Below are 15,772 nucleotides of genomic sequence, written 5' to 3' on the forward strand. Positions count from 1 at the left end.
TCAGTCATCTAAATAAGGCACCTATGGTGGAAGAGAAAAGTGAACTCAGTCTATGTCTATAGAGAGTCTATCATACAGGACTCACTGAATGGCAGAGCCAGTACTCCCCACACTGTGTGTAAGTACAGGGACACCCGCAATAGTCGCCTCCCGAATATTTCAGTTTCTGCTATTAGAGCATGAATAAAGCTGTACATTACAACAACGTCCGTAGTCGACCAGAAGTACAGGCTAGAGCGCATTTGTGTACGGTACTTGCCCCAATCCAGCCGTAAACTGAATGCTCAGGAAGAGGTGTGTCCCTTCAACACTCCAAGACACAGCGTCCACCATTGGACCCTCCATATGTAGCCTCCGAATGGCATGCACTGATTATTATTACATAATAAAGAGGTCCTGTGGAAAGTGACAGCGCCCATGATTACCGTTCGAAAAAATGTTCATATTTGCACTCCTTGTACACTCATCTGGTATCTAATCTGCCATGTGCTGGTTGGTAGATAACCATGACTTCATGTCCTTCAATTGTTATGCACCTCATGTAGACCATGGCTATGACTTAGGAATCACTGTTCCACCGAGCACTGTCATGCTCAACGCTAAATGTTGTGAGTGGTCACAAACGAATGTCACACACCACTTACAGAGAGGAGTGCTACTAAGTGCATCCCTAGAAGACTTCCAGCACCAATTCACCCATTCCATTTTCAAACACAAGTCTCAATTTGAAAAGCAAGTACAAAGCTTTACACAGACAACCATATCTATTCGTACATTCATCAATAGTTGAGTCAAAAAGGATCACGATTTGCCAGTTTTCCTAAGGTGGGGGTAAAGAGTTAAAAATCCACCAGGTAAACACCAGCGTGTGTCCTGTTCACACTGCCTGCAGTTATCAAATGAGTGGAAGATGCGTGGGCAGATGCTCCCACTAAAATCAAGGTTTGTGTCTTCATCAGCCACTAGACCGCTAACCGATATCCGCCATCTTGGATGTGAAAGCAAATCAACCAGACATGACCTCCAAGTAGGAGTTCGTCCCGGAGGAGACAGTAAACTATATCTACCTTGTGTTTCAGGCTATCGCACCTATAAAAGATCCTGGCAGTCCATGCCTAAAACCTTTCACCTAGTGGCCTTCATCCAGTCTCAGAGCAGCTGAATAAATTACATTGGCCTAGGCGTGCATGCAATCACAACCAATGAGTGTACCACACGGATAACATGAGAGATCCCTGACCAGTGTAAAAACATCTTGGTCAACTTGTTACTCAATAGATGCTGTGCATACCCGAGAGTTCGCACACATCAACATATCTTCAATGTCAAACCTTGGCCAATGCAATAGCTCATAGTGGGGAAACAACCCTTACAACACAGTAATTACAACACACTACCTTTACAATGCAGTCATTACAACGCAACACCCTTTACATCGCATGCCATTACAACGCAGCCATTACATCGCATGTCACTACAATGCATGTCATTAGACGCATGTCACTACAACGCATGCCATTACAACGCAATATAAGGTAAGTAATGGGGAATAGTAATTTTTACCCGTACACTATCCAACACTTACCCTACTGTTGCACTCACTGGAGTGGGAATAGTAATTTTTACCCCTACACTATCCAACACTTACCCTACTGTTGCACTCACTGCAGTGGGAATAGTAATTTTTACCCCTACACTATCCAACACTCACCCTACTGTTGCACTCACTGGAGTGGGAATAGTAATTTTTACCCCTACACCATCCAACACTTACCCTACTGTTGCCCTAAAAGTAATATGCGTTGTAATGGTATGCGTTGTAATGGTATGCGTTGTAATGGAATGCTTTGTAAATGTAGTTTCTAAAAATGTGTTGTGCTGGCATGCAATGTAAAATCATGCGTTGTAATGGATGTTGCGATGTAAAAACTGCATTGTAAAGGCATGCGTTGTAAATGTTTGCGTTGTAACGTTATACATTTCTCATAGTATCAATTTCAATCATGTACCTGAAAGTTAAATAGGCAATGCTCAATGCTGTACAAGGGTCAATGCATTTGCTCCTAATGTCAATTTCAATCATTAATCATAGCATGTGCATACTATGACTGAACTCAATTTTCAAGATTTGTTGATCTGCAGAACCTCACTTCTGTGTAGTTTCCTTTCAAATAAATGATGACAATATGTTCACAGGGTTGCAACAGTAAGACTACAATGTGTGAGATTTTAAGGTTTATATATTCAAGGAAGAGAGCCTTCATAGATCATATATATATCATTCAAACTGTTTGTGGGGCTATCAAGCAAATCCATCCATTTGCATTCTCTGATCTCTAGGAGGGCTAAGATGTTGACACCTCTCTTGCTCATTGCCACTACCTACTCCACTTGCCACTTGATATAATTTTCTGTGTGTCCTTCTTCCATGAAGCGTCACACCAATGGGGGCACATTCAGCTTTATGCTTGATTTTGCTTCTGTGCTGCCCAATCTATTACTTCACCATTTGGGATGTCTGATCCATAAACAGATCTATTGCAGGGACATTTACTAACACATGAGTGTTACAGCTGGAAATTGTTTTCACAGTATATCATCTAGTTTCCTTAACCAATGCCTTTGTATTCCTGGTGTTTACAGGCAAAACAATTCCCACATTTGAAGTGACCCTGTGTGTTTGGTAGTTCCCATAGCTCCCTAATGGCGCTGTTAGTTTTGATTTCCCTATGATCTTTCACCACTAAGCCCTTAATATTCTTATTCCTCTTGAATGTGGAAAGAGGTGCCTCAATTCATGTGTCTTTGATCATTGTCTGCTGCTTTTTTATGATCTTTTTGATATAATTAGTGACAGGATTAAAAGTGCTCACCATCACCAATCTTCTCTGTGATTTGCCTCTAGTATTTGGGGTAAGTAGACTTACTCTGAGACAAAAACCTTCTTGCTTAACCGCTCTAGTGATTATTTTCTTCGAGTCTGTCAATATAGCTTTAACTTGTTTGACTTTCTTAAAATATTATTCCTTTAGGAAACAGCTTCTGAGTAAATGCAAAAATTGACCAAAGCGTAGATCGCCCATGAGGGCATGTGGGTGTTAGCTATTGTACCTCAGTAAGGAACTGGTGTCTGTAGGTTTTTTGTACAGAGTGGTGCACAGTGTACCGTCTTTGCGTCTTATCATAAGGTCAAGATAATTTTTTTCTGTCTTTTAGTTGGCTGTAAAGCTGAGATCAGTGCTCTGGTTGTTAAGCTAGGTTGTGAAGTCCAGAAGGTCTGCCCCTTCCTCATGCCAACTAGAAAGATGTCATCTATGTGCTATAAGAAATTAGGTTAATAATTGAGAGGGGTGGAAGCCCCACTCAAATAATAGACACAATACTGAGCACAATCCTTGTCTGGATGAACCAAAAAAAGTCACTCAATTAACCTGTGCTTAACTCTCTGGTAGATAGACACAAAAGCAGTCAGGTTTAACTTTGAGGCATTGTGTAAAGAATTCATGCAGCACACAAAGAGTAATAAAGTGAAAACACAAGAAAAAGTACATTACATTGAATAATGAAGAGAGGGGTCAGTAGAGGAATGCTATTAGGATAACTAACTAACTTTTGCTAAAGGCAATGCAGCCCAGGATATCTCATCTGCCTCTAACCACTGATTTGTCTAAGAAAGCCTTTGCATCAGTACATGTCACAGCTCCATTTTTGCCATAGGTTAATTAAATTCTTTGCAGCTCGGAATATGCAAATAATTCCTTCAGGTCTGCCGAAGCTTTGGAATCTTTCTACTCTCACAATCATACATTGACAATTTTAATCAGAATTGCTTTCATTACATTTAAATTATAGATTTAGGGATCAACTGTTTTTTTTTTCTAATATTGTCAATACAATGTTATATTGGATTGCATTTGAAGCCACAGACTGTGGAGATAAAAATTAGTAGCACTTCAGAATCCAACAACTAAAAGATATATATAACTAGAAAGGTCAACCTGGACTTCTACAGTTTTCTTTTGTTTAAACATTTTTTTATTATTTTCGTACCAACATCCCAATACAATTCCCACAAGAGCCCCAGCACCCCAACGAAGAGCGTTACATACGACAGTTTAACTGTGTATACATGGGAAAGGTTACCCTTCCCGCTTGGGCTCCCCCCTCCCACTCCCTCCCGCAACCCATGTCAGTGCGCCCCCGTCTGCCTATCCTCCCCCAGATGTGGCCCCCCCTATTACTATGACTCGTGCAGGGGTATTCAAACCTATCTCTGGCAGCTTGGGCTTTCCCCCAGCTTCAGCCGCTTCGGATGCGTCCTCCCACCATCGTGACAAACATGGCACCCTTATCCTGGAGGCTGAATAGAGCATCATTTCACCAGCTGAGGATGGGCTGACCTCTGTGGCTGACAAATGTTCAAGCATGGAGAAAATCCTGTCAATCATCCAAGCCAAAATGAAGACCTGGAAGTCCGCTCGCGAAGGAATAATCTATGCATCGCGGGTGTTCCAGAGTCCACAAACACGGGCAGATTAGAACACTATTTAGAGTCAATGCTTAAGGAAATGTTGTGATCTGAACACTTTTTCTCAGTGCTAATTGAGAAGTGTGTACATAGATCCCTGGCCCCCCAGCCTATACCGGGTGCGCCACCGCGCCCCATTATGGCAAAACTGCACTGTACCTGGCGTGTGGACTAGGGAACACAACCTATCAAGGAAATGTGGTAGCACTGTACCCGAACATCACAGCGGCGGTACAGGCGGCCAGACATGAATTTCAGCAAGTAAAATGGAAACTACAAGCCATGGAATTGTAATATGCTTTGATATACCCCGCAAGGCTGAAGATCCAACATGATGGCAAATTGAAAATCTTCATAACCCCCAAGGATGCAATGGCCTTCCTAAAAAAGTTACAGTGCTCAGAATGAGTCCAGAAGGACTCAGGAGCTGAACATGACTCAGACTAAGTTAAGAGCAGATAACTGGCTGTGGAGGCCACGCGGCTATAGGGAATACTGCGGTGAGAATGCACTGGATTATGCTAGGATTTGAGACTGCCCCACAATCTGTTCCAGTATACCACACAGGAAAACTGGGAGCTCTGCTTTGGCTTACTGCGACCCAGGCTGCCTGTTTCATGGCGTGGCTCAGTCAATGATCACACGTAGACTGAGAAGTAAAAAGGTAAATGTGGCTGGCCATGTTAAACATCACAGACGCTTTGACTGAAAGTAGTTCAAATGTTGTCCTCCCTCTCACCCCCGGCCACCCCTGCTCTGCGGGGGAAACAGGCCACTAGCGGACCCATATAGAGTATGCCCCATATGTTTGTAAATTCTTTAAATTGGGACAAATATAGGACCACATTTTCTGATAACTATGTTCTTTTTTTGCTTTTAAACTTTCAGGGTAAATTCTGTGGCAAATTTGGGTTGCCGAGGTGGCAGGGTTGCCAACTGGTTGGGGGATGTAGTTGTTCTGGTATGAATAATGCCAATGATCACAAATGCTATCTGATCGCAGACACATATATGCATGACCTGGTATCACATCTCGACACTTTATGGAGTAGGCAACACAGGACAGATAATGGTAGGGAACATATCCGGGATCACATGAAATGTTAGGGGCCTAAACAACCCAAAGAAACCCAGGTAAGTGCTAGCGTATCTAGACTGTCATAATATTAAGGTTGCACTTCTTCAAGAAACACATCTTACACATCTCTCTGAAACTCCCATACCTGCAAGCTGGGCCGGGGTAAAAGTTGCCACCTCATACTCCTCATATTCACGGGGGTAATGATTCTCATAAAGCTGCAGGTGCCATTTACAGTCTCCAGTGTGATAACGGCTGATCAGGGACGGTATATTAAACTACAAGGGAAACTGCACAGTAAATTACGAACAATAGTCAATGTGTATGGCCCTAACATAGATGACACAGAGTTCTTCACGACTGTATGGAATCATTTACATATGCTGCAATCCACAGTCATATGGGGAGACTTTATTATCCCTCTACTTTCACAGGAGGTTCGCTCAACAGCGCCGAGTGGGTCTGGTGAACGCACAGTGGCTGTGCTTCGGGAAGGAATGCGGAAATACGGCCTTCTAGATATCTGGAGGGTGAGGAACCACGGCGGCAGAGAGGGGACATATCACTCATATTTTCATAACTCCTGGTCCAGACTGGACTACTGGTTAGTCATCAAGGATGTGAACACATGGGTATGCAGCGTTAAAAACCATCCCAAATCCCTTTCAGACAGTGTGCCAGTCCAGCTGGTGATGGACATCCCTGGGCAAGCTTTACCACAGTTTCAATGGAGGCTGCAGTTGTCCGCCTTATTGGACCTGGTCTTCCGTGAGGGAGTCCGGTAAGCAATAGTTAACTATTTCCATACTAAGGTAGTACAGTCACCTTATGGGAGGCATTCAAAGTGACAATCCGCGGGGCATGTATGGGGCTCTAGGATGTTTTTTTTTAATCTATACACAATGGGTTGATAACAATTGAATCGATGCTCTCTGATCTGGAAAGGTCGTACAAATTTGCCCCTGATCCCAGCGTACTGGCGCAGATACGGAATGGAATCACTGAATAAAATGAGACGGTAGTACAGGCGATCAAACATATGTCACACAGATGGTTCGCACAGGTCTATGGTGAGAGGGGTAGTACAGGCCGTGCGCTTGCCAAAGAAATTGAGGAACCCTGGGCAAGATCTCATATAGTGGAGGTGGAAACGGGCATGCCGAAAATTATCAAAACTTTTGTCAAATTCTACGAACATATGTATGCCAACCGTGCCTCTGCCATGGAAGCAGAAACGATGAGATATCCTAGAGGATATCGCATTGGTATGGCTCTCCCAGGGGCAAATGGAGTTTCTGGTGCAACCACTCACCGAAGGTGAAATAAAAGAGGCAATAAGCTAACTCCCGAATGGCAAAGCTTCTGGGAGTGATGGGTTGCCGGGTGAATTCTATAAAAAGTATGCACCTCTAATAGCACCACACCTCCATGCAATGTATGAGGAAGCATATCAAAAACAATTTCTGCCACCAACACTTCGAGAGGCTCTTATAGTCACACTGCTGAAACCCAACAAGCCTCCTCAGCACTGTGAATCATACAGGCCACTATCCCTCATAAACACAGATGCTAAGATCCTTGAGAGCGTTTTGCTGAGCAACTTAGACTCCTGCTCCCAATAAAGATCCTCCCGGATCAAACTGGCTTCTGGACAGAGCGATTCACTGCACTTAACCTACGTACCTTATTCGCAGTCCTACACCAGCTGGACCTGGCGCTACCTGCTAAGGCAGTCTCGTTAGATGCCGCTAAAGCATTTGATTCCATTTGATTGCGCTTTCTGTTTGCAATACTCGGTGTTTGGGAGTCCCCGTAGCCTTCACAAGCTGGGTACAACTGTTGTACTCTGGGCCTGCTGCCCGAGTGCGTGAACGGCCACACATCAGAAGCCTTCGCAATATGTAGAGGCACAATACAGGGTTACCCACTGTTACCACTGTTATTTACCATTGCGTTAAAACCCTTGGCGTGAATCCTGCGACTTTTCGCCAGCGCCCATTGGCTATTTTCTGTATGCAGATGACATGGTGCTTCATGTGAGAAATCCCAGTGCTAATCAGAAACGCCTTATTAGGGATTATATATGCTATGAAAGACACTCAGGCTTGGGTATAAATTGGTCGAAATCAAATATATTCCCTCTAACTCAGTGCACAACACCACAGGCACTAGAATTCCCTCTGGAGTGGTACAACGAGCCTGTTAAGTACCTTGGTATATGGATACATAGGGACCTGAACTTGGTTTTACGGTATAATTATGGTAGGGCTGTTTCCCGTCATGAGGAGCAGGTATCGAGATGGATAAGACTTCTTTTATCGCTGGCTGACAGGATAGCATTGATGAAAATGATAATACTTCCGAAATGTTTATGCTTGTTCACAAATATCCCAATACACCTACCACAAATGTTCTTCACAACTCTCCGCTCACACCTGATTAGGTTGGCGTGGGCAGGGAAGCAGCCCAGATTAAAATGGGACATGTTAACGTTGCCTTATGCTCAGGGAGGGTTTACAGCATCAGATTTAAAACTTTGCTATCTATGCGCACAGGCACATTTCGCTCACTATTGGCAACTGGCTCCTAAATACCTTCCACATGTAGCAGTTGAAGGGGATGTTGCAAATCCCATACCGCTTAAGGTCATGATCACAAACGACTGCAAGGAAGATAAACAATGTACACTGCACCACGCAAGCCTGGAAAGCAATGGGAAAAAGAGCACAGATAATGCCACTCTATGCACCAGCTCTGCCACTTAAGCATTACCCGGGGATCTCGGTGTCGATGGAAGCGGGCTCCCTGGCTATCTTAGGCGCAGCAGGGCTGCACATGCTGGCGGATGCATACCATGGAGGGAAGTTGATAAGTTTGACTGAACTACATTGCGAGGGAGAAAGGCCTCCCATGCTCACCTTCCTATACTGTAGGTTGAGAGCCGTGCTCTGCGACTTGTATCTACAGTTCCCTGCGGAGCCGACTGCGCTGGGGTCGCTTCAGTTGCTCCTCACGACCGACACTCATAAGCACCTAGTCACCCGTTTATATAATGCGTCCCAGATAGATACCCATCTGATACAAGATGCCTTGTTAAATAAATTTAATGAAATACTCACTGCTCCAATCACAATGGCAGACTGGCATGCATGCTGCACACTAACTGGCCAATTGATACCAAATTGCAACCTGAGTATTATACATTTTAAATTCTTACATCAAATGTGCTATACCCCAATCCGACTATACGGATATGGACTCAGAGAGAATGCAAATTGTGCTAGGTGTAGGGCACCGGACACTGATTTTATACACTTGGCATGGGGCTGTTCGAGGGTATACCAATATTGGGTGCAAGTTACACACAGGTTGTCGGAAAAGGTGGGAGATGTGGTGGAGCGTTCCCCCAGAGTGCCTGCTTAAAGAAATCCAATCCACTAGCCGTAAGCTGACGGCGATCGCCCTACTACTGGCCAAGAGGAGGGTATCAATTCACTGGGGAGGGAAAAGATGCCCTAAACATGAACGATGGCTACTTGACCTGGTATATTGTTCGGATCAGTTGGAAGGTTACGCTGAGGAGCTTCCCCAGGTCTTGCGGCCCATAGACAATTGAAGAACCTCTCACTGCATACTTACAGACACAGCAGAAAGACTAGATTATAAGCTATGTTTTAACCTACCCTTTATTGTGAATCACTCATCATCAGCCCTGTATATCAGAATTTTGTGATCTACATATTGATTGCAATAGGATGTTTTTATTGGAATGTATGGCATATTGTTATATTGTATTGTATTTGAAAATGCAAACATAAATAAAGCAATTAAAAAAAAGTAATGTGGATTGGAATCAATGAGCTCAGCCAGCAGAATGAAAATGAAATTAGTCTGTAATGATCACTATGGTAACCATCTTTTTAGCATTACTCAAAAAAGATGCAAGTTAAAGTTAAACAAATTCTCGGATTCCAATTTAACTTGTATGGTGACTCATTACAGTTTTCACTTTATGACCCAAGTTTGAAAACACACAAAAGTAAATAATATGTGATTCAAAAATACACAAAGGCATTTTGCTGTAAAAGCAAATTGTTATGAAGAGAACTTTAATATTGATATTTTGACTACATTATGGGGTGTGCCGCAAAAGGATGGCCCCTTGCAAAATGCGTTCAGGGCTTACCTGAGAATACCACTAGGTATAGTGTAAATGCCAAAACCAAAGGGGATGATGGACAGAGTGTTGAACATTGCAAGCACTCACCCCCAGTCAACTGATCTGGGTTTAATCCATCATCATTCTTTAGCTCACTCCACCCCCCCAGTTCAGACATGGCCATATGCAAATCAGTCTGACCCTGTGCCTCATGGGAACAGTCCAGCCCGAACTGCCAAGCCATGTCTTCCCTGGACCGGAAACAAGCATCCTGGGACTGGTTTCTAGCTAATCAGCCGTCATCAGCCAGGCTAGCTTAAATCCAGTTGCAAAGTGAGCAAAGGACCCACGTCTGGGCATACCCTGCCAACTTAGGGCGAACAAAGCAAAACCAAAGGGGATGATGGACGGAGTGTTGAATATTGCAAGCACTCACACCCTGTCAACTGATCTGGGTTTAATGCATCATCATTCTTTAGCTCACTCCACCACCCTAGTTCAGACATGGCCATATGCAAATCAGTCTGACCCTGTGCCTCAAGGGAACAGTCCAGCCCAAACTGCCAAGCCACGTCTTCCCTGGACCGGAAACAAGCATCCTGGGACCAATTTCTAGCTAATCAGCCGTCATCAGCCAGGCTAGCTTGAATCCAGTGGCAAAGTGAGCAAGGTGTAATGCCAGCCAGCCTTTCAGCATAGTATGGCCTTCTAATTGATACACAAATCCTCTGAAGTGTGAGGGGCCTTCTGCAAATGCCACCGTGTTCTGCACTACGGAGGCTGATATGGCCCATGTTGTGGCCGTGATTACAATGGTTTTCTCTGTTCTCGCTTCTGCAAAGCAACTTAGCCTTTCCTTTGTGTCAACAACAATATTGACAGGCTCGAAACAGAATAAAATGTATAAACGAAAGGTCTAGATGTCAGGCATTTTCATGGTAGGCACCAAGGACCTACCTAACTCATGTCTTATCTGTTAGATCTGACATCCTTAGGGTGGTGGTTGCCCACCATTTTGGCTTTCTTCTCCACTTTTCTAACCTTTTTTTTCTGGTATTAGGTCTCTGCGCACTTTACCACTGATAACCAGCGATAAAGCGCTTGTGCTCTCTCGTCTAAACATGGTAATATTGATTCACCCCCAGCTAGTATATTACTTATAAGTCCATAGTAAAGTGGTAATACATGTACCCAGGGCCTGTAAATTAAATGCTACTAGTAGGCCTGAAGCACTGATTGTGCCACTCACATGAGTAGCCCTTATCCATGTCTCAGGTCTGCCATTGCAGAGTTTGTGTATGAAGTTTACACTGCCATGTCAAACTGGTAAACTAAACCTTTTATAGAAGTAGAAGTAGCTGTCAAAGTAAAGACCTAGCAACAAAGAGATATCCCTTTAAAAGGACAAAATCCCTCACCAACTGAGGTAGCATGCTTCACCATTGGGATTCTCCTTGTGCCGCGATGTCACGGCACGGGCTACAACCCTATCTATACAAGGGAAGAGCTCAGGGATGTTTTGTATAGAGGAAGGTATACTAAATACCACAATGATGAGCTCAAGGTAGTAGGGATGGCAGAGCAATTGAATGAATGTTAAGATTAAACTGGCTCCATGGTACGCAATATCCCTTTATTCTTGCGACCCTGGGCCAGGGTTAAAAACAAGGCACTAGCAGGAAAAAAATATATCTGTGGTTAGTGTCAGAATGAGGTTAACATGTTTCAGCCAAGTAACCCTCATGTAGAGGTGTAGCGGCTTTCTTCAGGACCAAGTCGTTAGTGCTGCTGTTTAATGTGTAAGGAAATCTTAGTGTAAGAAAAAATGTGAAATATACAAAACCATCCAGTCTGTTCGTCTTAGTTTGGTGGATTCACTGGTGGTTCTCGCTAATGTCGGTGACCCCACCTCACCCAAGCATGTGGCTCAGGAACTCTCGCCATCCTGGTTGGCAGCAGTCTGTCATCATTCGTGGCCACAGCGGGAGGACCTCCAGGATGAGGTGGGGCTGTAGAGTCAGGTGCTTCTTTCCCTCTCATAGCAAGCTAGGCCAGAGGCAGACCCACAGCTTCAGAGCAAGATATGCAGACTCCAAGTGATGTTCCCTCAGTTTGGGAAGACTGGCTATCAAAGATACAAGCCATGAATCCCAGCATTCATTCATTTGACTACTGTGCAGAGCACCCCCTTCCTAGATCAGTAAAATAAAATGATTCTGGCTCCAAGTGAGGCACCCAAAACATGAGCACAATGAAGCGTGAACACCATGCTGTGGGCTGTCAGCCCCAATGGACTACCAGGGAAATTCCCTCTCTTTAACAACAAAATCTGCTAATTTACCTCCCCCACTATCAACACAAATGTCAGTGCTCCGAAAGAGATCATATCGGACCCTTACTAAAAGGTCAGTATTGAATAACTAAGGCATTCTAGTCTCCATCCTCCCACACTCCATTGTCGGAGGCTACACCCTCTGGCTCAGTCATTGAAGCAATACACTTCCACTATCTGGGGAGGCCGTACCTTATCCTCCATCTTGTGCTATGTTTTACCAGTGGTATCCTCATTGAATGCCACTGGTGTCTGCAGCCACACACTCACAAACAATAAAGAGTCCTACTACCAGTCACTGTTCATGCTACATGCTTACAACAAGCACGCTGGGAAGTCAGTGCAGGTACCGGAAAGTATATTCAAGTCGACCTTTACCCATACGGGGCTTGTAAGCATCACACTTATCCCTGAACAGGAAAGAAGGTCTGGTCAGTACTATCAAGTATAAAAATGGTAAGCTGCCACAACCATATTTGTATATGTCCCAGGACATGGGCCATTGTCCTACATCAACTAGAGAGCACACTTGTTGCACCACTCTATGCCACAGACCTAGGCTCTGGGTTTCAGAAACATGATGAAAAGCTTAGGCCTCAGTGCACATGCATGACTGTCATGTGTGCTGGGCCAAAGAAATAAAAGGATTGCAGAAACCCGAAATGCAGGCGAAATTCCCATCCCAACACTAATGTTTTAACAAAACTGCTAAACTAAACAAATAAAGGACACTCATTTGCTGTGTAGCTAGATTTATATTATATAAATACACAAGCACCTATTTTTCCATATGCAATGAGCCAGTACTTAATTTGTAAAATATTAATTGACAGGGCTCTGACCAGGAGGCTACTGCAGCTTGCACCACCCATTGCCCCTGCCATTGCTGCCAAAACAACTACTAACTATCTCTCTCGCCTGCAAGTGCTGCATTTCAGATTATTCCAGGTCCCCAAAGCTAGAGGAAGGGCTGGGGAGGCAGGTATCAGTAATTTGTAATGTGTATTGTATTCATAAACACCCGTTGTTATGCTCACCTCTAAATCAGATGAGCAGTACCACCATGTGGCAGACTGTCATAAGTGCAGTGTTGACAATTAAGTGCCAAGCACCTGAAACCCTTTAGGTGCCAGTGCTGAGCACTGGAAACCACCGGCTCAAATTCAGCATTGCAATATAGTGTACTGCATCTGCCAAAGAGAGATCGGATGACAAAACACATGCTCATCCTTCCATTTGCCACTCAGTACCACAGTAGCTTCTAAAATACCAAGCATTTAATTTGTCAAAAAGATCATGGGAATGGGTGGTTGGTGTTAGATGGACAGTAACAGAGGCACGTAGGTTTGCTTGAAGCTTTAAACAAGAAGATTTACTACTCAACTAACCAGGACAAAACAATTTAAGAAACTCAAAGGAGTTGAGGACAGAAATAAGAGGCAGAGAATCGCAAGGTGAGGTGACATTTGACAACCTCAGGAGTTGAATATCATTTCAAGCTTTCAAGAGAGAGAATTAAGTTATAAAGCTTGAAAATTACCACTGATTCAAAGTAAAATCGTTCTCTGTGGATACAAAAGTCACACACACGTGGTTCATAAGTGGTTAAAGGAAGGAGCTGGCTGAGGCTATGCAACTTCCTCTGTGGGACTGAGATGGTAACAGCCTTGTGGATAGCTGGTTTGCAGTGAAGAATATTCTTTACTTGAAATCTGGACAGTGCTGGTGGACGTACTCCTTCACCGCAACTGCGGTTGCAAAGCATTCATACATTGCATTGTAAATTATATGGGGACAGGGTTATATCCCTTTTACATCCTCTTCACCTTCCACTGCGAACTGAAACGCAGTGTACTTGGAGAGCTGGAAAGACATTTCTGACTCCTAAAGTAGTTGTTCTACATTGGGATTTGCTGTTCTGTGGTCGCAAGGAATGAGATTCTAGGAATAGCGGGCTTTACAACCCCAGATAGCTTTGTACATCAGGTCCCTAGCTCCAGAATGCCATTGGGCAAGCATTCATCAAAATTTGAATGAAATACTTCCAAACAAAAATGCACAAAAATATAACCAGAAATATAAAGGGTACATTTTCTATCAAAACGTTTCTATCACAAGGGATTATCGCATTTTGGGATCTTTTATTTATCTCCTTTTCTTTTTTAAACAACTTTTAATTACAACAAAATTATTTTTTAACAACTTTTTTTTACAGGGTGCAAATTCAGTATAATCTTTGGTATAAAAATAAAATTGGAACTTTTGGTCTTAATTTTTGAGAAGTTAAGACACTATTGTTACTCTTTTATTGCAATGGTTTTATATAATTACGCAAATAAAGTTATCTACTATGCTACAAGGGATCCCGGGCATTTACTTACATTACCAACACCACAATCAAGGCACTTCTGATCCATCAATTCAAATTATACTACATATACCCATGTACAAGTAAACTAGTTAGTAGTACTTACTGACAGAAGAGTCAAACACTGTGCAAAGATGTTCATCCTTTTTTGCACGTTAGTAGTAACCATTCGAAACGCTCAGGTTCTTTCATCTGGATTTTTTCATTTTTTTCACGCGTTTTTCGTTGGCAGGAAACCCTCGACCAAGTGTGAACATCGCAGCGATGACAGAAAGTGACACACAAAAAAGGGAGATTTACAGATAGGCTCCTCATCTAAGCCAAGTGAAATTGCTCATCTGAGATGAAGGCGGAGTCAGGAAAGGGAAATGCAAAAAAAGTTAGAGGGCAACCCACAATTGGCCACATCTTCCCAAAAGCTATTTCTAAAAAGTGTCTACCATATCTTGTAGGCGGTGTTTCTGAGAATGGTATGTGGTTCAGGATGCGTTCTTGAACACCGGTGCATACCTGACTAATATTTGCCTATGTCCAAATAGTTTTTTTTTTCAGAATGACCAATTGCCTACATCATTTTCTCTATATATATTACAAAACGTTCCCTGCATGCTTTTTTTCAGGTAAAGTCGAAAAAAGAGTGTTGCGTCTAGTTTCACCCTTAGAAGTGAGACTGTTGAAATACTAGTTAATTCTGATTAGTCCACACATGATCTGCTATTTGGGTTCATTAACCGGAGGGATGTGCAAAATTGCTATTTTATCTCGCACATTTCGAGAAAATTCAATAAAAGTATGGGAACTCTTGCTTTTGGCATGAAAAGGTGTTTGCTTACCTTGTGACGTTATACACACAGACTTGTCAGGAGACAATTCAAACAGAAAATGTCTTTTAGCTAGACATTTTCTGTGCAAACTAGTCTTCTGAGAGGCAAGAATTATGCCAAATTGCATAATGCAAAATGGTGAGAAATTTTACAGATTCCAATAAGCATGAACTTTGGGATTTTCACAAAAATTCACTGGAATAATTTAGATTTCACCCAAGCCTAATTAATACCACTTGTATACACTTTGGTAACCAGGTTAGAAAAGCAACAATAGGCGCTCTGCACTACGTATGGGGAAAAGCCCAAGACTATCTTTGAATGGTGCTCAAAGGAAAAAGGGTTGGTTACCAAACAACCCAAATATGTCCCTCAAAAAGGAGGGACAATCTGTGTTAACAAACTTATCCGAGCCCTCATGAGTTAAGAAAAAGTCACTATTCAATCCAACAGTAGGTGCTGTAAAGTCCACTTTAATCCAAT

At 43.1% G+C, this 15,772-nt stretch overlaps 1 protein-coding gene across 1 annotated transcript in view; it reads right to left on the reverse strand.

The window, feature by feature from the left end:
• TNFRSF25 (TNF receptor superfamily member 25) overlaps positions 1-14,697 on the reverse strand; it is a 229,310-nt gene extending 214,613 nt beyond the window's left edge. The window contains exon 1 of the mRNA XM_085615187.1: positions 14,572-14,697. Within this exon, the coding sequence (XP_085471313.1) occupies positions 14,572-14,634 (63 nt within the window). The 5' untranslated portion in view covers positions 14,635-14,697. The remainder of the gene's footprint in view (positions 1-14,571) is intronic.
• Between the last annotated feature and the right edge of the window lie 1,075 nt (positions 14,698-15,772).

This window comes from Triturus cristatus, chromosome 1_2 (assembly GCF_964204655.1).
Source record: "Triturus cristatus chromosome 1_2, aTriCri1.1, whole genome shotgun sequence".
Taxonomy (NCBI): Eukaryota; Metazoa; Chordata; class Amphibia; order Caudata; family Salamandridae; genus Triturus; species Triturus cristatus.